Raw genomic sequence first — 26,766 nt, 5'->3', positions numbered from 1 at the left:
CCCGGAGAGCGAGCCTATGGAGGGGGTGCCCAGAGAGCGAGCCTATGGAGGGGGTGCCCAGAGAGCGAGCCTATGGAGGGGGTGCCCAGAGAGCGAGCCTATGGAGGGGGTGCCCAGAGAGCGAGCCTATGGAGGGGGTGCCCAGAGAGCGAGCCTATGGAGGGGGTGCCCAGAGAGCGAGCCTATGGAGGGGGTGCCCAGAGAGCGAGCCTATGGAGGGGGTGCCCAGAGAGCGAGCCTATGGAGGGGGTGCCCAGAGAGCGAGCCTATGGAGGGGGTGCCCAGAGAGCGAGCCTATGGAGGGGGGTGCCCAGAGAGCGAGCCTATGGAGGGGGTGCCCAGAGAGCGAGCCTATGGAGGGGGTGCCCAGAGAGCGAGCCTATGGAGGGGGTGCCCAGAGAGCGAGCCTATGGAGGGGGTGCCCAGAGAGCGAGCCTATGGAGGGGGTGCCCAGGGAGCGAGCCTATGGAGGGGGTGCCGCCCAGAGAGCGAGCCTATGGAGGGGGTGCCGCCCAGAGAGCGAGCCTATGGGGGGTGCCGCCCAGAGAGCGAGCCTATGGGGGGGTGCCCAGAGAGCGAGCCTATGGAGGGGGTGCCTATAAGACCCCTTTCTGTGTTTGCAGACTTTGCCGCATGAGGGTGGCAGAACACAGGGCGTTCTTATTGAACCGTCTCTATTTACATGTAGCTTATTTCACCCTACTTTTGGATTATAATTGGATTAATGTATGAATATCTTGCTTAATATGTTGTTTGTGTCATCATTGCAAATCAATTACATTATACTTAAACACTTAAACTTCAACCAGTAAAATTTCTCTTTGGCTAGTTTTTGCTACAGCTTATAAGAAGGAGTGTTAGCATTCTAGCTAACAACTGTTTCATCCAAAATAGTTATTTTGCAAAACAATCACAAAATATAATCTTAGCGACTGTTCAAGCAAGAATCAAAACATCATTGTAAGCGTATGAGAACCCAAAAAACGTATTAAGTTTAGAAGTAATAAAAACGTAAATCTAAATGTTGAATGGCCGCAAATGGTGATGGCTTTCTTACTGCCGCCAAGAGTCGTGCGCATCTGTGCGCGACGTCAGTGTGTCGTGTACTGGAAAAGGGTCTATAGAGAGAGGCTATTGAGGTGTACCCATAGAGATGGGGTTGACCTGACACACAAAGCACATTTAGCAAACCCAGTCATGTCCTAATAAATGGCCCCATTTAAATGAAGTCCTTAGAGGACGTTTACTGTTCACATCAGTCAATCTCTGCAGCAGTGGTGGCTGGAGGCACTTTAAATCAGGATGGGTTCATAGTAATGTCTGGAACAAAATTCATGGAACGGTGTCAATCACATCAAACGTGTGTTTCATACCATTCCATCACTCAATTCCAGCCATTATTATGAGGTGTGGTACTGATAGTGTGTAGTAGTCTTTGGACTGGTCTAACCAACTAGGTTGTGTTTCAGGGCAAGAAGCTGGGACAGACCATACCCTCTCTGGGCTTCCATAATCTACTGAGTGTCAATGAGACCCACACCAGGTAGACGTAACACATATATTACACACACACACACACACACAGACCTCCACGGCCTTACACTGCATGCAAACACACAATGATGTGATGTTTCCTGGGTGTTGTAGGTATCGTGGTTGGCTGGTGAGGAGAGTGTGCTGTGTGCTGTTGGTCAGAGGCTGCAGGGTCTACCCTAGTCCTGCTACTGACAGAGTGGAGCGAGTCTCCCAAAGCAACAGGTGTGTGTGTTCAAGCTTTATTGTTGCATGCATAAGTACAGTTAACGCTTCGAACACACCGATGGCGTCATTGCATTTTGGTACACCAGAATTACATTAATTTCCAATGAAACGCTGCGTTTGCTGTGCAGCATTGTGTTGCAGAGGCAGTTGCAGTGCGTTCTGTGTGGTGCAGATGTTGGATTTATTGAACGTATGTGTCAAACTGTATGTGTAGACGGCTTGACAGAAATGGTAGCAGAAGGTGAATGTTGAACTTTTGTTGCACACATGTCCAGATGATGCTGCATACTATTTTGCGCAATGATGCTGTCGGTGTGTTTGAAGCGTAAATGTTTAACTAGCAAGCTCTACACAACAGTGCAGTAATCACTTTAAAAAATAGTATAGCGAAAATGGATCGTTCCTGCAGACATATAACAAATGGATCGCTATGTACCTAAACTCTCTCTCTCTCTGGAAAAAACAAGACCACATTAATTGAAAACCACTGGGACCAGCAGATATACACTCACATGCCAGTTTATTAGGTACACCACCCCATTCACAAAAATGGTTTGAGTCAATGTTAGAACAGGCAAAACGAGTGGCTTAAGCGACTTTGACCGCGGTATGATCGTCGGTGCCAGGCGTGCCAGATCCAGTAACTCAAACGAATTCCCTCCTTGGCTTTTCACGCATGATCGTGTCTAGGGTTTACAGAGAATGGTGTGACAAACAAAAAACATCCAGTCAGCGGCAGTCCTGTGGGCAAAAACAGCTTGTTGAGAGGTCCATGAACCCATCCTGGTTCGTACAGGCTGGTAGCGGTAGTGTACTTGTGTGGGGAATGTTTTCATGGCACACGATAGGTTCCTTGATACCAAACGAACATTTCCGACACCTTGTAGAATCCTTCTCCTGATTAATTCAGGTTGGTCTGGAGGCAAAGGGCGTCCGACCCAGTACTAGATGGGTGTACCTAATAAACTGTCCGATGAGTGTATAAATGTGAACGGGAGTAATAGTGGCCAATAGCAGGATAAAATAGATAGATAATGGCAATCAATGAACAGCAGCGTAGTGGAAATAATAAATCTAATTAAGGATTTTAGCAGCAGCGTAGGTGTGAGGGCGAGTAGTAGTAGTTAGCCTTTTAACAGTCTTATGGTTAGGGGATAAAAACTGTTTAAGAGTCTGTCGTTCTGAGCTTTGATGCACCGGTACCATCTGCCGGACGGGAGTATGGAGAACAGTCCATGTCTCGGGTGGCTGGAGTCTTTAGCCATTTTCTGGCCTTTCTCAGACACCCCCTTGCATGTACGTCCTTGATGGCTGGGAACTCACCCAAGCTCACCCCAAGTGGTTGTGTGTATGAGTGCGTGCATACGTGTTTGTGCACGTGTTAAGTAAAATGGCTGTTTTGTCCTGTGTTTCCTATCCCAACGTATGTGTGTTTCAGGGTGCAGAAGGCTCTCTCCTCACCAGACATGGCACCAGCGGGGGGAGACACCCGGGGCTCACTCACCCACCTTATCCCCTACTTCCCCCTCATCAACACCTGCATCTCTCCACAGCTTATACGGTGGGTCTGTCTGTCCGGCTGGTTGTGGATGCGTCCCAAAAGGCCCATAGAGCCCGATCAAAAGTAGTGAAAAAAGGGAATAGAGTGCCATTTGGGATTAACTGTCTGTTCCATAAATCTTGGAATTTGTTTTTGGAATGTCATTGAAATCCTGTCTTGGAGCTAATTTGACCTGCCTTCTGAATTTCACTGCCTTTCAGATTCCATAGATGGTGGAATATAATGTCGGCCCGGATGGAATTGAAAATTCTCTTTTCAATTCCATCCCCAGTAGATATACTCGGTCATTGGAATTCTATTGTGGTTGTCTTTAAAATCTGTCTACTTCTCTCCACCAGCGCTCGCTCTCGCACGCACTCTCTCTCCCCCCACGACTTCCATCTAATTTCCAGCCAATGTCATCTGATCCTCTTTATCTTCTCTCTCTTTCTACCCCTCCCCCTCGGGGTAAATCCATTTCAATTCATTTACTTTTTCATAGCATCCTTTTTGATTTAAACAAAACGTTTCATGTTTGTCCATTGTAGAAGTGCTCAAAAGGGGACTTTTTGGACCTGAATGCCTTCATCACTGGAAAATCTAAAAGTTTGATATCATTTAAAAGCTTACAAACAGGGTTGTCAAACTACAAAGAACTGATTCAAGTGATTAAATTCAAATGGGTTTACCCTGCGCTTTCTCCATATCAGTGTCATGTTTCTCCTATCTTTCCCTCACAAACACTCTTTAGAATTAGAGCACTCCTGAGAGCTCTGTAAAGCACTTTGTGACAACTGCTGAGGTTGAAAGGGCTTTACAATTCTTTTGAAATAATTGCTTGATTGAGCTCACATACAGCTATGTTTTTAGGGTTTGTCTCTCTCTAGGCTAAGTGTTGCTGAAGGGGTTTGTCTCTCTCCAGGCTGGTAGGCTGAGTGTTGCTGAAAGGGTTTGTTTCTCTCTCTAGGCTGAGTGTTGCTGAAGGTGTTTGTTTCTCTCTCTAGGCTGAGTGTTGCTGAAGGGGTTTGTTTCTCTCTCTAGGCTGAGTGTTGCTGAAGGGGTTTGTTTCTCTCTCTAGGCTGAGTGTTGCTGAAGGCGTTTGTCTCTCTCTCCAGGCTGAAGGAGTTTCTCTCTCTCTCCAGGCTGGGTGTTGCTGAAGGTGGTTGTCTCTCTCTCCAGGCCGGTAGGCTGAGTGTTGCTGAAGGTGTTTGTCTCTCTCTCTAGGCTGAGTGTTGCTGAAGGGGTTTGTCTCTCTCTCTAGGCTGAGTGTTGCTGAAGGGGTTTGTCTCTCTCTCCTAGGCTGAGTGTTGCTGAAGGGGTTTGTCTCTCTCTCTAGGCTGAGTGTTGCTGAAGGGGTTTGTCTCTCTCTCTAGGCTGAGTGTTGCTGAAGGGGTTTGTCTCTCTCTCTAGGCTGAGTGTTGCTGAAGGGGTTTGTCTCTCTCTCTAGGCTGAGTGTTGCTGAAGGGGTTTGTCTCTCTCTCTAGGCTGAGTGTTGCTGAAGGGGTTTGTCTCTCTCTCTAGGCTGAGTGTTGCTGAAGGGGTTTGTCTCTCTCTAGGCTGAGTGTTGCTGAAGGGGTTTGTCTCTCTCTCTAGGCTGAGTGTTGCTGAAGGGGTTTGTCTCTCTCTAGGCTGAGTGTTGCTGAAGGGGTTTGTCTCTCTCTAGGCTGAGTGTTGCTGAAGGGGTTTGTCTCTCTCTCCAGGCTGAGTGTTGCTGAAGGAGTTTGTCTCCCTCTAGGCTGAGTGTTGCTGAAGGGGTTTGTCTCCCTCTAGGCTGATTGTTGCTGAAGGGGTTTGTCTCTCTCTCTCTCTCTCTCTAGGCTGAGTGTTGCTGAAGGGGTTTGTCTCTCTCTCTCTAGGCTGAGTGTTGCTGAAGGGGTTTGTCTCTCTCTCTAGGCTGAGTGTCGCTGAAGGGGTTTGTCTCTCTCTCTAGGCTGAGTGTTGCTGAAGGGGTTTGTCTCTCTCTAGGCTGAGTGTTGCTGAAGGCGTTTGTCTCTCCAGACTGGGTGTTGCGGAAGGTGTTTCTCTCTCTCTCCAGGCTGGTAGGCTGAGTGTTGCTGAAGGGGTTTGTCTCTCTCTCTAGGCTGAAGGAGTTTCTCTCTCTCTCCAGGCTGGGTGTTGCTGAAGGTGTTTGTCTCTCTCTCCAGGCCGGTAGGCTGAGTGTTGCTGAAGGGGTTTGTCTCTCTCTTTAGGCTGAGTGTTGCTGAAGGGGTTTGTCTCTCTCTTTAGGCTGAGTGTTGCTGAAGGGGTTTGTCTCTCTCTTTAGGCTGAGTGTTGCTGAAGGCGTTTGTCTCTCCAGGCTGGGTGTTGCTGAAGGGGTTTGTTTCTCTCTCTAGGCTGAGTGTTGCTGAAGGGGTTTGTCTCTCTCCACGCTGAGTGTTGCTGAAGGTGTTTGTCTCTCTCTCTCCAGGCTGGTAGGCTGAGTGTTGCTGAAGGGGTTTGTCTCTCTCTCCAGGCTGGGTGTTGCTGAAGGTGTTTGTCTCTCTCTCCAGGCTGGTATGCTGGGTGTTGCTGAAGGTGTTTGGGTCAGTGTTCTGCAGTGTTCAGGTCAACCTGAACCACATGGCTCCTCTGCACAGAGCCTCAAAGCAGGTATTCACTCACTCACACACACACACTGTCATACAGACATTTTCATATGTACCCCATAGAGACAGTGAAGGAAAAAAGTATTTGATCCCATGATGATTTTGTACGTTTGCCCACTGACAAAGAAATGATCAGTCTATAATTTTAATGGTAGGTTTATTTGAACAGTGAGACAGAATAACAACAAAAAATCCAGAAAAACGCATGTAAAAAATGTTATAAATTGATTTGCATTTTAATGAGGGAAATAAGTATTTGACCCCCTCTCAATCAGAAAGATTGCTGGCTCCCAGGTGTCTTTTATACAGGTAACGAGCTGAGATTAGGAGCACACTCTTAAAGGGAGTGCTCCTAATCTCAGCTTGTTACCTGTATAAAAGACACCTGTCCACAGAAGCAATCAATCAATCAGATTCCAAACTCTCCACCATGGCCAAGACCAAAGAGCTCTCCAAGGATTTCAGGGACAAGATCGTAGACCTACACAAGGCTGGAATGGGCTACAAGACCATCGCCAAGCAGCTTGGTGAGAAGGTGACAACAGTTGGTGCGATTATTCGCAAATGAAAAAAACACAAAAGGACTGTCAATCTCCCTCGGCCTGGGGCTCCATGCAAAATCTCACCTCGTGGAGTTGCAATGATCATGAGAACGGTGAGGAATCAGCCCAGAACTACACAGGAGGATCTTGTCAATGATCTCAAGGCAGCTGGGACCATAGTCACCAAGAAAACAATTGGTAACACACTACGCCGTGAAGGACTGAAATCCTGCAGTGCCCGCAAGGTCCCCCTGCTCAAGAAAGCACATATACATGTCCGTCTGAAGTTTGCCAATGAACATCTGAATGATTCAGAGGACAACTGGATGAAAGTGTTGTGGTCAGATGGGACCAAAATGGAGCTCTTTGGAATCAACTCAACTCGCCGTGTTTGGAGGAGGAGGAATGCTGCGTATGACCCCAGAACACCATCCCCACCGTCAAACATGGAGGTGGAAACATTATGCTTTGGGGGTGTTTTTCTGCTAAGGGGACAGGGCAAATTCACCGCATCAAAGGGACGATGGACGGGGCCATGTACCGTCAAATCTTGGGTGAGAACCTCCTTCCCTCAGCCAGGGCATTGAAAATGGGTCGTGGATGGGTATTCCAGCATGACAATGACCCAAAACACACGGTCAAGGCAACAAAGTAGTGGCTCAAGAAGAAGCACATTAAGGTCCTGGAGTGGCCTAGCCAGTCTCCAGACATTAATCCCATAGAAAATCTGTGGAGGGAGCTGAAGGTTCGAGTTGCCAAACGTCAGCCTCGAAACCTTAATGACTTGGAGAAGATCTGCAAAGAGGAGTGGGACAAAATCCCTCCTGAGATGTGTGCAAACCTGGTGGCCAACTACAAGAAACGTCTGACCTCTGATTGCCAACAAGGGTTTTTCCACCAAGTACTAAGTCATGTTTTGCAGAGGGGTCAAATACTTATTTCCCTCGTTAAAATGCAAATCATTTTATAACATTTTTGACATGCGTTTTTCAGGATTTTTTTGTTGTTATTCCGTCTCTCACTGTTCAAATAAACCTACCATTAAAATTATAGACTGATCATTTCTTTGTAAGTGGGCAAATGTACAAAATCAGCATGGGATCAAATCAAATTTTTCCCTCACTGTATGAGGGTCTTTCTTTGCCTGGCTACCCAAACTCCTTGCTCCAGCCAAATGCTACGCCACGCCCATGGACGTTAGAGTCTGGATCTGAGTATCTCCCCGACTATTTCTAGAATGCAAAGACATTTGAACCGTTCTTATTGGTCCTAGAAACCGATGCATTGGGCCAGAGCCAGAACACACATGGGTAAAGCTGCATTTAGAAAATTCGTAATTGCCGTTGATACTCTGGTTAGAGACGATCCAATCACTGATGACTTTATTTTGTACAACACCCCTCATTTTGACGTCACCACAAACGACTTCAACGATGGCAGTCTGACTGACGTATGTAGCGAACATAGAGCAGCAGAATAATTCATTTTGAGTCGTCAGACAAGGTCTTTCTAGGGCTCTATATTAAATCAATAGTGATGGGGCTCCCGAGTGGCGCAGCGGTCTAAGGCACTGCATCTCAGTCACTGGTTCGAATCCAGGCTGTATCACAACCGGCCGTGATTGGGAGTCCCATAGGGTGGCACACACTTGGCCCAGCGTCGTCCGGGTTTGGCCGGTGTAGGCCGTCATTGCAAAATAAGAATTTGTTCTTAACTGACATGCCTAGTTAAATAAAGGTTAAAATAAAATCTTTTTTAAAATTAAAATATGCTATAACCATCGTAAAATAAAATGTTGTTTTGAAGCTAATTTACTGTAATTATACATATTTTAACAAGACTCATGACATATTTTAGGTGTACCTATCGGCTATTTAAGGATGATGATAAGGATATTTTAACCCTCAAATAAAGGTTGCGTCCCCCCCAGGAAACTTTGGCGAACACACACGCACACACAGACATTTGATCAGAGTGTAAGAAGATATGTAGGTGTGTGTGTAGAAGATCGATTGGAGGAATGAATGTGTTTTGTTTTTCAGGGTGCGTCACTGGTGTATGTGTGTGTGCCTCAGAGTATCGTGGACTATGCTCTCATCCCCCTGGTTCTCTTCTGTCACAACCTGAGAGTGCCATACACACTCTGTCACCTACAGATACACAACAACTGGTTCAGGTACGTGCGTGCGCAAACACACACACAGACAGTCAGTGATTGACAAAAAGACAACCTGGTATGGCAGTTTGGCTGCTCTACTCTCTTCCTGTCACCTGACTGGTATACCCTGTTCCTATAGGTCAGTCCTGCAGAGACTTGGCGTGGTCCTCCTCCCACCAGATCCAATCACAGAACAGGAAGCAGAGACCGACAACCTCTACTCATCAGTCATGACCTCCGTAAGTCTGTCTCCATCAACAAGTGGATTCGAGAGACCTTCGTATTTCAGGGGAAGGGGAGAAATGGAACTTGGGTTAAACACACACGCGCACCATCTTTATTGCACTCCTTGGCATGCTGATGGCAGAACTTCAACCCGAACCCAGCCTGTCCCCATCTCATCTCCATCCCACACTCCGGCTCCATCCCACACACCGGCTCCATCCCACACTGTCAGCCCCATTTCCATCCCACACTCCAGCTCCATCCCCCACTGTCAGACCCATCTCCAGCTCCATCCCACACTGTCAGACCCAATTCCATCCCACACTCCAGCTCCATCCCCCACTGTCAGACCCATCTCCAGCTCCATCCCCCACTGTCAGACTCATCTCCATCCCACACTCCGGCTCCATCCCCCACTGTCAGACCCATCTCCATCCCACACTCCGGCTCCATCCCCCATTGTCAGACCCATCTCCATCCCACACTCTGGCTCCATCCCCCACTGTCAGACCCATCTCCATCCCACACTCTGGCTCCATCCCCCACTGTCAGCCCCATCTCCATCCCACATTCCGGCTCCATCCCCCACTGTCAGCCCCATCTCCATCCCACACTCCGGCTCCATCCCCCACTGTCAGCCCCATCTCCATCCCACACTCCGGCTCCATCCCCCACTGTCAGACCCATCTCCATCCCACACTCCGGCTCCATCCCCCACTGTCAGACCCATCTCCATCCCACACTCCGGCTCCATCCCCCACTGTCAGACCCATCTCCATCCCACACTCCGGCTCCATCCCCCACTGTCAGACCCATCTCCATCCAGAGAATCTGTGGCATCTATGTTGGCTGGAGAGGAGAGAGGAGGAGGAAGTAAGGGAAAAATGGAGGGAGGCAGCTGTGTGTGTATTTCTATTGGCTGTGCATCAATTGTTAATAGACCTGCTAGTTTGAGTTCATTTCACAGGGCTGCTCGTCTGCTGGTCAATAGTAATTTAATTCACTCTGTCTGAGAAGCAAAAACACAACTTGAGGCTCTGGCAGCATCTAGCTACTGTAGCTCATCCTATAGTATCACTGGTCTGTCCTGCTGTGTGTGTGTGTGTGTGTGTGTGTGTGTGTGTGTGTGTGTGTGTGTGTGTGTGTGTGTGTGTGTGTGTGTGTGTGTGTTTTTTTTTTTTTTTTTTTTTTTTTGTTGTGTGTGTGTGTGTGTATACTGCTCAAAAAAATAAAGGCAACAGTTAAACAACACAATGTAACTCCAAGTCAATCACACTTCTGTAAAATCAAACTGTCCACTTAGGAAGCAACACTGATTGACAATAAATTTCACATGCTGTTGTGCAAATGGAATAGACAACAGGTGGAAATTATAGGCAATTAGCAAGACACCCACAATAAAGGAGTGGTTCTGCAGGTGGTGACCACAGACCACTTCTCAGTTCCTATGCTTCCTGGCTGATGTTTTGGTCACTTTTGAATGCTGGCGGTGCTTTCACTCTAGTGGTAGCATGAGACGGAGTCTACAACCCACACAAGTGGCTCAGGTAGTGCAGCTCATCCAGGATGGCACATCAATGCGAGCTGTGGCAAGAAGGTTTGCTGTGTCTGTCAGCGCAGTGTCCAGAGCTTGGAGGCACTACCAGGAGACAGGCCAGTACATCAGGAGACGTGGAGGAGGCCGTAGGAGGGCAACAACCCAGCAGCAGGACCGCTACCTCCGCCTTTGTGCAAGGAGGAGCAGGAGGAGCACTGCCAGAGCCCTGCAAAATGACCTCCAGCAGGCCACAAATGTGCATGTGTCTGCTCAAACGGTCAGAAACAGACTCCATGAGGGTGGTATGAGGGCCCGACGTCCACAGGTGGGGGTTGTGCTTACAGCCCAACACCGTGCAGGACGTTTGGCATTTTCCAGAGAACACCAAGATTGGCAAATTCGCCACTGGCGCCCTGTGCTCTTCACAGATGAAAGCAGGTTCACACTGAGCACATGTGACAGACGTGACAGAGTCTGGAGACGCCGTGGAGAACGTTCTGCTGCCTGCAACATCCTCCAGCATGACCGGTTTGGCGGTGGGTCAGTCATGGTGTGGGGTGGCATTTCTTTGGGGGGCCGCACAGCCCTCCATGTGCTCGCCAGAGGTAGCCTGACTGCCATTAGGTACCAAGATGAGATCCTCAGACCCCTTGTGAGACCATATGCTGGTGCGGTTGGCCCTGGGTTCCTCTTAATGCAAGACAATGCTAGACCTCATGTGGCTGGAGTGTGTCAGCAGTTCCTGCAAGAGGAAGGCATTGATGCTATGGACTGGCCCGCCCGTTCCCCAGACCTGAATCCAATTGAGCACATCTGGGACATCATCTCTCGCTCCATCCACCAACGCCACGTTGCACCACAGACTGTCCAGGAGTTGGCGGATGCTTTAGTCCAGGTCTGGGAGGAGATCCCTCAGGAGACCATCCACCACCTCATCAGGAGCATGCCCAGGCGTTGTAGGGAGGTCATATAGGCACGTGGAGGCCACACACACTACTGAGCCTCATTTTGACTTTTTTAAGGACATTACATCAAAGTTGGATCAGCCTGTAGTGTGGTTTTCCACTTTAATTTTGAGTGTGACTCCAAATCCAGACCTCCATGGGTTGATAAATTGGATTTCCATTGATTTATTTTTGTGTGATTTTGTTGTCAGCACATTCAACTATGTAAAGAAAAAAGTATTTAATAAGATGATTTCATTCATTCAGATCTAGGATGTGTTATTTTAGTGTTCCCTTTATTTTTTTGAGCTGTGTGTGTGTGTGTGTGTGTGTGTGTGTGTGTGTGTGTGTGTGTGTGTGTGTGTGTACACACACAGTTGAAGTCGTAAGTTTACGTACACTTAGATTGGAGTCGTTTAAACTTGTTTTACAACCACTCCACAAATTTCTTGTTAACAAACTATAGTTTTGGCAAGTCGGTTAGGACATCTACTTTGTGCATGATACAAGTAATTTTTTCAATAATTGTTTACAGACAAATTATTTCACTTATTCACTGTATCATAATTCCAGTGGGTCAGAAGTTTGCATACACTAAGTTGACTGGGCCTTTAAACAGCTTAGAAAATACCAGAAAAGGATGTCATGGTTTAGAAGCTTCTGATAGGCTAATTGACATCATTTGAATAAATTGGAAGTGTACCTGTGAATGTATTTCAAGGCCTACCTTCAAACTCAGTGCCTCTCTGCTTGACATCATGGGATAATCAAATCAGCCAAGACCTCCACAAGACTTGTTCATCCTTGAGAGCAATTTCCAAATGCCTTAAGGTACCACGTTCATCTGTACAAACAATAGTACGCAAGTATAAACACCATGGGACCACGCAGCTGTCAGACCGCTCAGGAAGGAGACACGTTCTGTCTCCTAGAGATGAACGTACTTTGGTGTGAGAAGTGCAAATCAATCCCAAAACAACAGCAAAGGACCTTGTGAAGATGCTAGAGGAAACGGGTACAAAAGTATCTTTATCCACAGTAAAACGAGTCCAATTTTCGACATAACCTGAAAGGCCGCTCAGCAAGGAAGAAGCCACTGCTCGAAAACTGCCATAACAAAGCTAGACTACAGTTTGCAACTGCACATGGGGACAAAGATCATACTTTTTGGAGAAATGTCCTCTGGTCTGATGAAACAAAAATAGAAGGAGGAGGAAAAAGGGGGAGGCTTGCAAACCGAAGAACACCATCCAACCGTGAAGCATAGGGGTTGCAGCATCATGTTGTGGGGGTGCTTTGCTACAGGTGGGACTGGTGCACTTCACAAAATAAATGGCATCATGAGGTAGGAAAATTATTTGGATATATTGAAGCAACATCTCAAGACATCAGTCAGGAAGTTAAAGCTTGGTCGCAAATGGGTCTTCCAAATGGACAATGACCCCAAGCATACTTCCAAAGTTGTGACAAAATGGCTTAAGGACAACAAAGTGAAGGTATTGGAGTGGCCATCACAAAGCCCTGACCTCAAGCCTATAGAAAATTTGTGGGCTGAACTGAAAAAGTGCGTGCGAGCAAGGAGGCCTACAAACCTGACACAGTTACACCAGCTCTGTCAGGAGAAATGGGCCAAAATTCACCCAATTTATTGTGGGAAGCTTGTGGAAGGCTACCCAAAATGTTTGACCCAAGCTAAACAATTTAAAGGCAATGCTACCAAATACTAATTGAGTGTATGTAAACTTCTGACCCACTGGGAATGTGATGAAAGAAATAAAAGCTGAAATAAAGCATTCTCTCTACTATTATTCTGACATTTCACGTTCTTAAAATCAAGTGGTGATCCTAACTGACCTATGACAGGGAATTTTTACTAGGGTTGAATGTCAGGAATTGTGAAAAACTGAGTTTAAATGTATTTGGCTAAGGTGTATGTAAACTTCCGACTTCAACTATGTATGTGTATATATGTCTCACACATTCATAATCCACTTGTCTGTCCTGCTATACACCTCTTTCTTTCTCTGTTCATCATTCCCTCTTTCCTTATCATCCTTGGCTTTTCAACCTCTCAGTAGGGACAGATGCTTTGGACTGGAGGCATTGACTACTCCTAGGTATCCTATTTCTCTTGCCTCTCTTCTCCTTCTCTGGTCCCCCACCCCTCTTATCGGAGGTTGTCATTACGTTATGGTGGGTCATTTATCAAATTATTGTATTCCAAAACATGTTTTTCTTTAACTGCCCCCCCCCCCCTCTCTCTTTATGTGTGTAGTTGGTTGGTGAGTTGCTGTGTGAAGGCCAGGTACTGAGTGTGTGTGTGTCAGGAGAGAGTTGGCGAGGAGGGCAATGGTTGGCACGCATCAGACTGGCTGTGAGAGAGGGAGTGGTGCCTGACGTCCACCTGGTTCCAGTGGGCATCTCCTATGACTGTGTGCCCAACAGCTGCACACCGGTACAGTATACACAACAATAGGAACACCTACCTAATATTGAGTTGCACCACCCTTTGCCCTCTGAACAGCTTCAATTTGTTGGGGCATGGACTCTACAGGGTGTCGAACGCATTCTACAGGGATGCTGGCCCATGTTGACCCACAGGAAACTGTTGAGCATGATAAACCCAGCAGCGTTGCAGTTCTTGACACGCTCAAACCAGTGTGCCTGGCACCTACTACCATACCCTGTTCAAAGGCACTTCAATCTTTCGTCTTGCCCATTCACCCTCGGAATGGCACACATACACAAGCCATGTCTCAATTGTCTCTAGGCTTAAAAATCCTTCTTTAACCTTTTACGGCTAGGGGTTCCGCTAGCGGAACGTTTCGACAATATCCGGTGAAATGGCAGAGCGCGAAATTCAACCACAACAGTACACTAGACTCGACCCTTGTTCTGAACAGCCATACTTCTTCATTACTCAAAAGAAAAACATCAACCAATTTCTAAAGACTGTTGACATCCAGTGGAAGCGATAGCAACTGCAAGCAAGTGCCTCAGAAATGTAGATCCACATAGAAAAGCCATTGAAAACACTGTCACCTCAACAACAAAAGAAATCCTGGATGGTTTGTCCTCGGGGTTTAGCCTGCCAAATAAGTTCTGTTATACTCACAGACATAATTTTAACAGTTTTAGAAACTTTAGAGTGTTTTCTATCCAGATCTGGGCCTGAGTAGCAGGCAGTTTACTTTGGGCACGCTTTTCATCCAAAATTCCAAATGCTGCCCCCTATCCTAAAAAAGTTAACCTGTCTCCTCCTCTTCATCTACACTGATTGAAGTGGATTTAACAGGTGACCTGGACTCACCTGGTCAGTCTGTCATGGAAAGAGCAGGTGTTCCTAATGTTTTGTACACTCAGTGTATAGCCTAAAGGTAACTGCCAAAATAAAGGAAGCACCAACATAAAGTGTGTTAATAAGGCATTGGGCCACCACAAGCCAGAACCGCTTCAATGCACCTTGGTACAGTGCCTCTCGGAAAGTATTCTGACCCCTTGACTTTTCCCACATTTTGTTATGTTACAGCCTTATTCTAAAAAATTTTTGGGGAATTATCATCATCAATCGGCACACAATACCCCATCATGACAAAGCAAAAACAGACTTTTAGAAATTGTTGCTAATTTATGAAAAATAAAAAACATATCATATTTGCATAAGTATTCAGACCCTTTACTCAGTACTTTGTTGAAGCACCTTTGGCAGTGATTACAGCATCATGTCTTCTTGGGTATGACACTACAAGGCTGGCACATCTGTATTTGGGGAGTTTCTCCCATTCTTCTCTGCAGATCCTCAAGCTCGGTCAGGTTGGATGGGAAGCGTTGCTGCACAGCTATTTTCAGGTCTTTCCAGAAATGTTAGATCGGGTTCAAGTCCGGGCTCTAGCTTGGTCACTCAAGGACATTCAGAGACTTGTCCTGAAGCCACTCCTGCGTTGTCTTGGCTGTGTGCTTAGGGTCATTGTCCTGTTGAAAGGTGAACCTGTGCCCCAGTTTGAGGTCCTAACCTGCTCCAGAGTGCTTTTCATCAAGGATCTCTCTGTACTTTGCTCCGTTCATCTTTGTCTCGATCCTGACTAGTCTCCCGGTCCCTGAGGCTGAAAAACATCCCCACAGCATGATACTGCTTGCGTCATGCTTCACCGTAACAATGGTACCAGGTTTCCTCCAGACGTGACTCTTGGCATTCAGGCCAAAGAGTTAAATCTTGGTTTCATCAATCATGGTTTGAGAGTCTTTAGGTGCCTTTTGGCAAACTCCAAGCTGGCTGTCATGTGCCTTTTACTAAGGAGTGTCTTCTGTCTGGCCACACTACCATAAAGACCTGATTGGTGTAGTGCTGCAGAGATGGTTGTCCTTGTGGAAGGTTCTCCCATCTCCACAGAGGAACTCTAGAGCTCTGTCAGAGTGACCATCGAGTTCTTTGTCACCTCCCTGACCAAGGCCCTTCTCCCCCGATTGCTCAGTTTGGCCGGGCGGCCAGATCTAGGAAGAGTTTTGGTGGTTCCAAACTTCCATTTAAGAATGATGGAGGCCACTGTGTTCTTGGGGACCTTCAATGCTGCAGAAATGTTTTGGTACCCTTCCCCAGATCAGTGCCTCAACACAATCCTGTCCCGGAGCTCTACGGACAATTCCTTTGACCTCATGGCTTGGTTTTTGCTCTGACATGCACTGGCAACTGTGGGACCTTATATAGACAGGTGTGTGCCTTTTTTAAAATCATGTCCAATCAATTGAATTTACCACAGGTGGACTCCAATCAAGTTGTAGAAACTTATGGGGTATTCTGTGTAGATTGCTGAGGATTATTATTTAATCAATTTTAGAAGAAGGCTGTAGTAACAAAATATGTAAAAAGTCAAGGGGTCTAAATACTTTCCGAAGGTACTGTATATATTCTACAAGTGTCTGGAACACTGTTGGAGAGATGTTTTGTTGATGGTGGGGGAAAATGCTGTCTCAGGCGCCGCTCCAGAATCTCCCATTATTGTTCAGTTGGGTTGAGATCTGGTGACTGAGACAGACATGGCATGTGATTTACATCATTTTCATGCTCCTCAAACCATTCAGTGACCATTCGTGCCCTGTGGATTGGGGCATTGTCATCCTATGGGGGTATAGCCATGGTAGCCAAAATAATGGCCTTTTTCTACATGACCCTAAGCTTGATGGGATGCTGAATTAACTCAAGAACCACACCTGTGTGGGAGTATATTTTTTTTCAAAATACTTTGTATCCCTCATTTATTTGAGTGTTCCCATTATTTTTGACAGTTTTTTATATATATATATATTTTTATATATACACACACATACATACATACATACATACATACATACATACATACATACATACATACAGTATCTCTCACACACACACACACTCATCTTGAAGTTTCCCGGTGGAGCCCCCCGACAGTGTTGCTTCTGTACTTGTTGGTTAGATGGTGAAGGTGTTCCGTTGTGGGTGGGTTAATGTTCCCTCTTCATCTTATTTTTCATTATTAATCTGACACGTGCGCACACACACAGATTTCATCCTATTGTTCATTAAAAGAGCCTGCTGGTTTTTGTTATTGCTCCCCTAATCTTCCTCTTAATGAGAGAGCCCCATTATGGTATCATCATAACTCATCTGTGTGTGCTTATGTGCATGTATTCTATACTTCTATTGTATCTATACTTCCATTCTCCTCCTAACTAATCGTTCCCTCAAGTATCCAAAGAATTTTCCACATCCCCATGAGGACAAAGGCCATTTTAAGCTTAGGGGTTAGGGTTACTATTAGGGCTAGGGTTACGGGTTAGGGTTGTGGTAGGGGTTAGGATTAGGGAAAATAGGAATTTGAATGGGAATTCATTGTAGGTCCCCATGAGGATACCATAATGTGTGTGTGTTTATGTATTCCATATCCCCCAGGTTGGTCTGCTCTCTGCTCTGAGGTGTGTGTTCTCCTTGCTGTGCGGCAACCAACAGAGAAGTAGTGTGAGGATCCACTTCGCCCAGCCCTTCTCTCTGAAGGTATGTTTGGACCAGGAACTGATGGGTATGCTATTGTTGTTCCTTCATGGAGGACTGAGCTGCTTAGCTTAAAACTAACTCCAACAGACAGGGATTGTGAAACACTGATGTCTTAGTATTTTTGAAGTCTAGTTGTGACTAGGGCTGTAGCGGTCATGAAATTTAGTCAGCCGGTGAATGTCAAGCAAATAACTGCCAGTCTCACGGTAATTGACCGTTAATTAACATAAAACACATTTAGCATCTCCTGGCTTCCACACACAGCCTACAAGCCACTGATGCAGAACTTTGGAACATGCACATTTTAAAAAGTCTAATAAATCCATATACACCAGCCTACACCATCACAATAAATCCATTTTTTATTTTAGACAGGTCTAAAGAAACATGATATGAAGAAAATGTAGTCTATTTCAGAAGAACAGAATAGCATACTCTGAGTTGTCCTTATGTTAAGCTATGCCATATGGCTGTGGGCTACACTATTTAATTTAGCAGACAAGATTTGTCGTGTCTCTGACCGATTAAATTATATGATATGCTATTTTATCAAATCGATTACCTAACGTTTAATTGATTACGTGATTGAATTAAACCATGCAACAATTAAACCACTAATAACCTGGGGCACCACGGAAGCATTCGTTTATATAGCGGTTATCTCCCGAATCCACTCTTTAAAAGATCTGAAGATCTTTTATATCAATAGCAGTCAATTATTAATCGTCACCTCGATCGGTCTCATTCTGATTGTCGTAAGTACTTGGTTATAGAGGTAGGAGGAGAGGGTCGGACTGAGACAGGTAATGGTGGACTGAACGTAGTTATGTAGAGCACCTCGATGAAAACGTAATATTCAATAACGGCAAGTTAGACTAAATATTAGCACAACACAATCTGGTGGGTGATAACCTTCAATCTGGATAATAACACAAAATAAATCTTAAGACTAGAGAAATTTATTGACAAATATTAAGAAGACAAGCAACACCCAAACATGACGGAGAGTCATGTTTCAGAACGAAAACGTGACTCTTCTACAGACACAGACGATTTAATATTTTCACCACCCGGAATGGTAAAGGTCGAAACCGATCTGTTAAAATCAATAAATGACAATCTGGGTATACTTGAATTAGTCGGTAAGGATATAAAAGAGTTGAAGGCAAGGCTCGAGATGAGTGACGAAAAAGCTGCGACCATTGGAGAAGGAAACAAACAAGCTAAAAGTGACAATCAATAAGATTGAAACCGAAGTGAACACCGTTCTGAGAAGCCTTACTTGACATACAGACTAGATCCATGAGAGAGAATTTGGTACTTACAGGTATCCAAGAGAAAGAAGGAGAAGTTCCTGAATCTGTAGTTAGAGTTCCTCCTTACAGCGCTTCAGATTCCATGCGAGGCTATCGACAAAATCCAACTCAAACGTCTACACCACTTCGGACAGAGAGAAATTACAAAGTTCTTATAGACGAAGAAAATAATGAACACAATTCTAGCCCCGTTATGGATTGTAATAATACAATAAAGAAAATGTAGCTTTTCCATATATCTTCAAATATAACTAATTGGAACACACAAGCACTAATTCAACATGGTGAAGATAAAAACTCAGAAAACAGAAGGCACAGTATGTGTGGATGGTGTGGTGTTTTTTTTTCTGTTTGGGAAAGTGTGGCGTTGAGTGAGTGAGTGAGAAAGGAAATGGTTGCATATCCCAGAACCAATGTATTGCTGTGCGCAGGGGTGTGAGAGAGAGCTTTCAATGTTGTTCAGATGATGGATATACTTTTTATAATGAATTATGTCTTTATTTATTTATTGTCCCATCATGGTGGAACAGTGTTTTAAAATAAATGTTATTTATTTATTGTCCTATCATGGGGAACAACATTTTTTAAATAAATGATATCTTATTTATTTATGATCCTATATTGATGGAACGGTCCACAACCCTATATCCTAGACACCCACCTGAATGACCCAGATACTAAGGAGAAGTACCTAACTGTTTTATGGGCCTGCTGTAAGCGGTCTGTATGCAGCCAAAATGCGGTCAGAGACCTAGAGCAGCACTGCCCCCTCAAGATTCTCAGCCTGCTTGGCAGGGTTGGTCCTGTAGTGGTTCTGAGCCTGCTTGGCAGGGTTGGTCCTGTAGTGGTTCTGAGCCTGCTTGGCAGGGTTGGTCCTGAGCCTGCTTGGCAGGGTTGGTCCTGTAGTGGTTCTGAGCCTGCTTGGCAGGGTTGGTCCTGTAGTGGTTCTGAGCCTGCTTGGCAGGGTTGGTCCTGTAGTGGTTCTGAGCCTGCTTGGCAGCGTTGGTCCTGTAGTGGTTCTGAGCCTGCTTGGCAGGGTTGGTCCTGCAAAGCCAAAGCCCCCTAAAGGGAGAGCATACTACACAAGGAAATTCTCAAAGCTGCTAATGAGAAACTTGACGACCTTGTACCTAGCTGGTGGGGATTCCGGTGGGGTGCCCCCACCCAGGCAGTGGCAGTGCTGGCAACACTAGCTGTAGTAACCCATGGGGAGGGGGTCACACTCGGACATTCAGAGAGGGGGTATATTATTGTGGCCCTGGTGGCACAAAATCAAAAGTCTGACTCCATGGAGATGCTTGGGAATATGGTCAATACGGGGGACCGTGTTATGGGTGTTTCAGGGAAAAGGTGTACATTTGACCTCCATCTAGGACGTGACAATGGTTAATAAAATCTTTCCATTTCTGCCCATTTTTTCTGCATAGTCTTGCAGGCCTTCTCATACAGCTGCAACTGTATATGCATTTGTAAATCAAGACCTTTCTTGAGTTGGGCTCTGGGATGGTGCAACTGTTCAGAATGTGAGCCTATGGTTGTGTGGGGGGAAAGGGTTGAGTGTGTATGAGTGTGTGGGTGTATGTGCGTATCCCACAACTGTTGCGAAGGAGTAAAAGATGTTAGGGGCAATATAGGATGATTCACAATAATTGAATGCTAATATAATAATTGCTTGCAATAATGTAATTTTGGTAATGGTGACATTGGTGAGAGGTCATTTCTTTTGCATAAATTGCCTACATTACTACAAATATTAATAGCTAATTATGGAAATTAAGAAACATTTTATTTATATATATATATATATATATATATATATATATATATATATATATATATATATACACACACACACACACACACACATACACACATACACACACACACACACACACACACAAATCGAGGTGAGGGCGATGGAAATGCATTTGGCAGTTGATCTACTTCTGTTCTGTAAATGGCACTGTGTGCTCTTTTTGAAGGATGGATCCCAGTCTTTTCAGGGCTATGGGATCCGGGGGGTTGGGGGTGGTCTGCCGGGCATTGGGATGACAACCCAACTCGGGATGCGGAGGGCTTTTAGCGGGTGGAATAGTGGGGACCAATTTGAGGTTTACTTAGTAGCAATGCAAATATCATGGTACAGCTATATAGACACTTAATCATCATGTTACTTTTTAATGGTATGTTTACAAACATATATTTTGATAAATAGAATTGAAAGTTGTCCCATTATGGTAAGTGGTGAAATAAGTATAGCCAGTTACAACTGTAATGGCCTAGCAGATAATAAGAAAAGGCGATCAGTATTTACCTGGCTAAAAGAGAAGGATCTATTGTTTACAGGAAACTCATTCAACAATTTTAGATGAAGATTTATGGAAAATGGACAGGGGGGGCGAAATATATTTCTCCCATGGGCAAAGAAATTCAAAAGAGGTGACGGTTTTAATTAACAGTAATTTTGAGCCAAATGTGCAAATTGTCCAAACAGATCAAGGTAGATGGATTATTTTAAAGCTTCTTTGAAAATATATAAGAATGTATCAACTCTACAAGCAAAACTAGACTATTATTATGGTGGGAGATTTTAATACGGTCTTAAATACCTCTATGGACCGGAAAGGAAATAGTTTGTAGAGCAATCACCCTCAGGCACTTAAGGAAATCATGAATGTCATGGATATATTGGAATTAGTGGATATATGGAGACTTAAATACCCTGACCTAGTGAGATATACATGGCAGAGGCTTAATCAAGCTAGTCGTCTTGACTACTTTCTTATGCCATTCTCTTTGGCCCCAAAAGTTTAAAAAGTGTTGATAGGGAACAGAATGTGGTCGGATCATCACATAATTGGCATATATATTACTCTTACAGAATATCCACTTGGGCGAGGATATTGGAAATTTTATCAAATTCTACTAGATGATAAATTGTTTAGAACTAGGACAGAAGAATTTATAATTGACTTTTTCAGACATAACATAGCTACAGCAGATCCCCTTATTCTATGGGACACTTTTAAATGTGCCTTTATAGAGGCCATGAAATTCAGTATTCATCTATAAAACAAAAGTAATTTAGATCAAAATAATCCATATTAACAAAGGAAATTGAAGGACTAACAGTACAGCTAGATAGCAATAGTACCATAGAGGCACAGAATAAGTTAGAGGGAAAACAAAAAGAAATGGAGGAACTTATTCAAGAAAGATCCAGTGTAATATATTATAAAAATAAAGCGAACTGGATGGAATATGTGGAAAAATGCACCAAATTCTTTTCAATCTAGAAATGCAACCAAAAATGTTTATTGAAACCTACAAATGGAGTCACGCATTGTTCACCGAATGATATTTTGAAAGAGGAAGTAAAGTACTTTAAGAATATGTTTTCGTTTCAGTCTCCTCCATCTCCACTAACTGAAACTAATTGTATGGATTTTTTCCCTAATAATAATAATAATGTAAAATTAACATCTGTTCAGAAAGACTCATGTGAAGGCCAAATTACAGAGGAGGAACTTCTTGATGCAATTAAAGCCTTTAAGGCTGGGAAAACTCCAGGGCTGTCATACCAGTGGAAGTATACAAAACTTTTTTGGGGTATACTCAGAGGACCACAATTAGCATGTTTTAACCACTCCTATATAAATGGTAGATTATCAGACACGTAACAAGAAGGTCTGATATCATTATTACTGAAACAGGACCCAAGTGGTGTGTGTGTATATATAAAGATCCAGTTCATTTAAAAAATTGGAGACCTCTCACAGTGTTGTGATGCAAAAATCCTAGCAAAATGCTTGGCGCATAGAATTAATAAAGTATTGTCAGATATTATTCATCCTAATCAGGCAGGTTTTTTACATGGACGATACATTGGAGATAAAATGAGACAAGTACTAGAAACAATAGAATACTATGAAATATCGGGGACTCCAGGCCTGGTTTTCATAGCTGATTTTGAATAGGCTTTTGACAAAGTACGACAGGAGTTTATATATAAATGCCTCGAATATTTAAATTTTGGGGAATCTCTTATAAGATGGGTTAAAGTTATGTATAGTAACCCTAGGTGTAAAATAGTAAATAATGGCTACATCTCAAAGTTTTAAACTATCTAGAGGAGTAAAACAAGGTTCTCCACTATCGGCATATCTATTTATTATTGCCATCGAAATGTTAGCTGTTAAAATTAGATCAAACAATAAAATTAAGGGATTAGAAATCTGTGGCTTAAAAACTAAGGTGTCATTGTACGCTGATTCATGTTTTCTTTTAAAACCACAATTAGAATCTTTCCACAGCCTCATAGAGGATCTAGATACTTTTGCTATCCTCTCTGGATTAAAACCAAATTATGATAAGTGGACGTATTGGATCACAAAAAAAATGCTAATTTTACATTACCGTGTAGTTTACCAATTAAATGGTCTGACGGAGATGTGGACTAGAACTAACGCTGCAGATAGCAATACTGGGTGATTTGAAAAGCCATAGTTAGTCAATCAATCAATAATATCATCATTATTTTAGCAAAAAAAAAGTTTAATTTACAATCTGTAGAAGCTATGACAATAGAAAGATTCAGTACTTTTGTCAAGCATCACAGCACAGTTGAAAAATATATGGCAAATAGAAATCCCAAATGGAGGGTGGTGTGATAGATGGGAGGGGTTGAATGGAGCTGAAGGGTGGGACTAATAACAAGATAACCAATGTAAAACATACGGTGTCTGTAAAATGTATATAGGTCATCTGATGATCTTCATCAGATGACACTCCTATGACATTGTTATACAATACATGCATGTTTTGTTCAATCAAGTTCATATTTATATCAAAAACAGCTTTTTACATTAGCATGTGATGTTCAGAACTAGCATATCCACCGCAAACTTCCGGTGAATTTACTAAATTGCTCATGATAAACGTTCACAAAATACATAACAATTATTTTAAGAATTGTAGATACAGAACTCCTTTATGCAATCGCGGTGTCAGATTTTAAAATAGCTTTTCGGCGAAAGCACATTTTGCAATATTCTGAGTACATAGCCTGGCCATCACGGCTAGCTATTTTGACACCCACCAAGTTTGGGACAACCTAAACTCAGAATTACTATTAGAAAAATTGGATTACCTTTGCTGTTCTTCGTCAGAATGCACTCCCAGGACTTCTACTTCAACAACAAATGCTGTTTTGGTTCCAAATAATCCATAGTTATATTCAAATAGCTCTGTTTTGTTCGTGCGTTCAGGTCACTATCCAAAGGGTGACGCGCCAGCGCATTTCGTGACAAAAAAAATTCTAAATATTCTATTACCGTACTTAGAAGCATGTCAACGCTTTTAAAATACATTTTTATGCTATTTTTCCTCGTAAAATAGCGATAATATTCCAACCGGGCAACGTTGTATTCATTCAAAGGCTGAAAGAAAAAAATTGAGAATTCTCATAAACGCGCATCTCCAGTGTCACTGTCCCCAGGCTGACCACTCACAAATTCTCCTGCTGTTCTTCGCCCAGAGACAGCAGACACCCCATTACACTTTCTGGCGGCTTTAGAGAGCCAATGGGAGCCTTAGAAAGTGTCATGTTCCAGCACACATGCTGTATTTTCGATAGAGATGCAACAGAAGGACAACAAATTGTCAGACAGGGCACTTCCTGTATGGAATCTTCTCAGGTTTTGGCCTGCCATATGAGTTCTGTTATACTCACAGACACCATTTAAACAGTTTTAGAAACTTTAGTGTTTTCTATCCAAATCTACTAATTATATGCATATTCTAGTTTCTGGGCAGGAGTAGTAACCAGATTAAATCGGATACGTTTTTTTATCCGGCCGTGCAAATACTGCCCCCTAGCCCCAACAGGTTAAGTACCAACGGACACTTTCAACTGGTTGAGAAAGGGAAATATTGTTCCATTCCCCAACCTTTTGATGTTGCCATACTCTCTCAATGTTAACAAGGGCTTTCCAAGAATCCCTTCTGTAGAGTAGAGAGAAAAGGGGGAAAGGTATTTATGGGGAGGGGGGTTCATAAACCTCACACCAACAGGGCAATGTCATGACAATGTTTAGATATTTATACCTTCTAATCCTAATGATGTTTTGAAAAAAATGCATGAGCTCTGATTTGTTTTTTGCGCAGGCTGTACACACTTAATCAGTCTGTCAGTCACAATTTGACAAGCACTTGATAATGCCTTAAATTTCCTGGCTGCATCCCCATTGTGTGGCCGTAATGCCCACAAAAAAAATCCATGCCTGTTGTGCCCTTGGGCTGAATATAATAATTATGATTCCCTTCTCCCGGCTGCGTGCCGAAGCATCTCACTCGTATGGCTCTCAATCACGTGGTACATGTCTTTCTCACAGGCTACAAGTGAAGACCGACACATCGGGGACGCAACTGTGCGCGTCCTTATCCAATTCCGAGGCGCATATTGGAAGTACTGTCCACATTTGCTTTTGGTCAACCAACAAGATGAGTAGGCCTAACGAACAGCAAAAGCACTAGTCTATGTCAGTACAGAAGTTCACCTATTCTTTTCGAGAAATAAATATTCCTAAAAATAGCCCGGGACAGTTGTGGAATGCCATAGATCCCAAATTAATACAACCACTAGCATCAAAAATACTGTTTTAAGCAATGAGCCTGACGAAACAGATGAGAACGTTTAGCTTAAAATTTTGATAAACTATTAGGCTATTTCTTCACATTATAAGTGCAGCAATGCGCAAACGACTAATGTTCCATTAGCCGGAAAACACCATTCTCAAAAGTGACCACAGATGCGATTATGCATTCAATTATTTTATTATAAATGTGAAAATTATCTTCCCCCAAACTTGAAACTCACGCACTGCATATGTTTGCCAGTTAGGCTCTACACCTGTTGTAAAGCGGATTAATGTGCTTCATTTTAAGAAGTTATTTGGCCACTTTAGTTGTGATACAAACCTTATCAAAACATATAGACCTATGGGCTAGATGAGGTGTGTGACTATGATTTTAAAAAATCGCAAAAAAAGCATGCACTGTTTGCCTTAACCTGGGCATCATTCACAAGTGATAATATATCATATAATATTGTCACCCATCACACTATTCTTGATTTAATCTTGTCTTTACATATTTTAAATAATATATGTGTGGAATTAGTTTTGATTTAGAATGGACCATTATCATGCACCTGTCTTGAAACTGGGCAGCGGGAAAAAATACATGCCATCTATGCACTTAAATAGCAAATTGAGGACACTTTTCCCGTGGTTCATTTTCACACCAGTCAGATAGGCTATAATCCTGTTGTAAAGAGAAGCAATGTGCTAAATATTAAAGTTTTTAATAGAGGCCATCACTCTGTTTTCTACGCAATTGCATAGCCTATAGAAATGTTGCTCAACATGAGCTCATGGGCTCTCGAAGTGTTTTATTAGATTTTTGATTACATTTGCATTGATGTCAGTGATTAGAGGGACAGTGGAGTGCCGAGTACCAGGCAGTTAGCAAGTTTGGTGGGCTACTGATGACCATCAGCAGCATCAGAGCTTGGAGAAGCCTAATTACCCAGCTGGAATTTGACTGCCGTCATGATTCGTGACCGCCAGTGTGGCGGTAATACAGTCACCGTAACAGCCCTAGTTGTTACTGAGTGTGCGCGTGTGACTTTTCTCTCTGCTGTGTGTGTGTGTGTGGTGTGTGTGCGCGTGCGTAGGAGATGTGTGACACAGGGAGGTGTCGTGTGGATGGAGGGCGCCCTCTACAAGATCTCCTGCTCCCTACCATTCTACACAACAGGTGTGTGCATCACATCTTATCTCAATCTTTGCTGTTCAGTCCTCACTTCTTATGAAACTCAGAGGAGGAGAGAGGACGATGGGAAAAGCAGAGAGAGTTGAAAGGGTATCAGCAGTGGGCACTGAAGATGGATGGAGAAAGAGTTTGACTCAACAATCTGTCTGGCTTTACTTGGTTTATTATGTCTGTTTAAAGTCTCTATTGTTCACAGCTCAAATAGTAAACACACAGCAGTGAACAGGAGAGCGGGCCAAACCAAGCTGGGACCTGGTGGGATGTACACATACACACACTTTTGATCTCACACAA

General features: G+C 43.9%; 1 protein-coding gene across 2 annotated transcripts in view; it reads left to right on the top strand.

Annotated features, from left to right (window-relative positions):
- The window catches only part of gpat2 (glycerol-3-phosphate acyltransferase 2, mitochondrial), a 47,842-nt gene that overhangs the window by 15,716 nt on the left and 5,360 nt on the right, over positions 1-26,766 (top strand). Inside the window, exons 4-12 of one of the 2 annotated variants that reach the window (XM_014161526.2) lie at positions 1,470-1,543; positions 1,648-1,758; positions 3,200-3,322; positions 5,791-5,890; positions 8,471-8,604; positions 8,726-8,825; positions 13,568-13,747; positions 17,222-17,323; positions 26,375-26,457. In XM_014161526.2, coding sequence (XP_014017001.1) covers positions 1,470-1,543; positions 1,648-1,758; positions 3,200-3,322; positions 5,791-5,890; positions 8,471-8,604; positions 8,726-8,825; positions 13,568-13,747; positions 17,222-17,323; positions 26,375-26,457 — 1,007 coding nt within the window. The remainder of the gene's footprint in view (positions 1-1,469; positions 1,544-1,647; positions 1,759-3,199; positions 3,323-5,790; positions 5,891-8,470; positions 8,605-8,725; positions 8,826-13,567; positions 13,748-17,221; positions 17,324-26,374; positions 26,458-26,766) is intronic. The other variant, XM_045703225.1, reaches the window with a different exon arrangement.

Source organism: Salmo salar, chromosome ssa20 (genome assembly GCF_905237065.1).
Source record: "Salmo salar chromosome ssa20, Ssal_v3.1, whole genome shotgun sequence".
NCBI classification, from domain to species: domain Eukaryota; kingdom Metazoa; phylum Chordata; class Actinopteri; order Salmoniformes; family Salmonidae; genus Salmo; species Salmo salar.
Note: the sequence above shows the minus strand (reverse complement) of the source record. Positions and strands in the feature narration are given on the sequence as shown.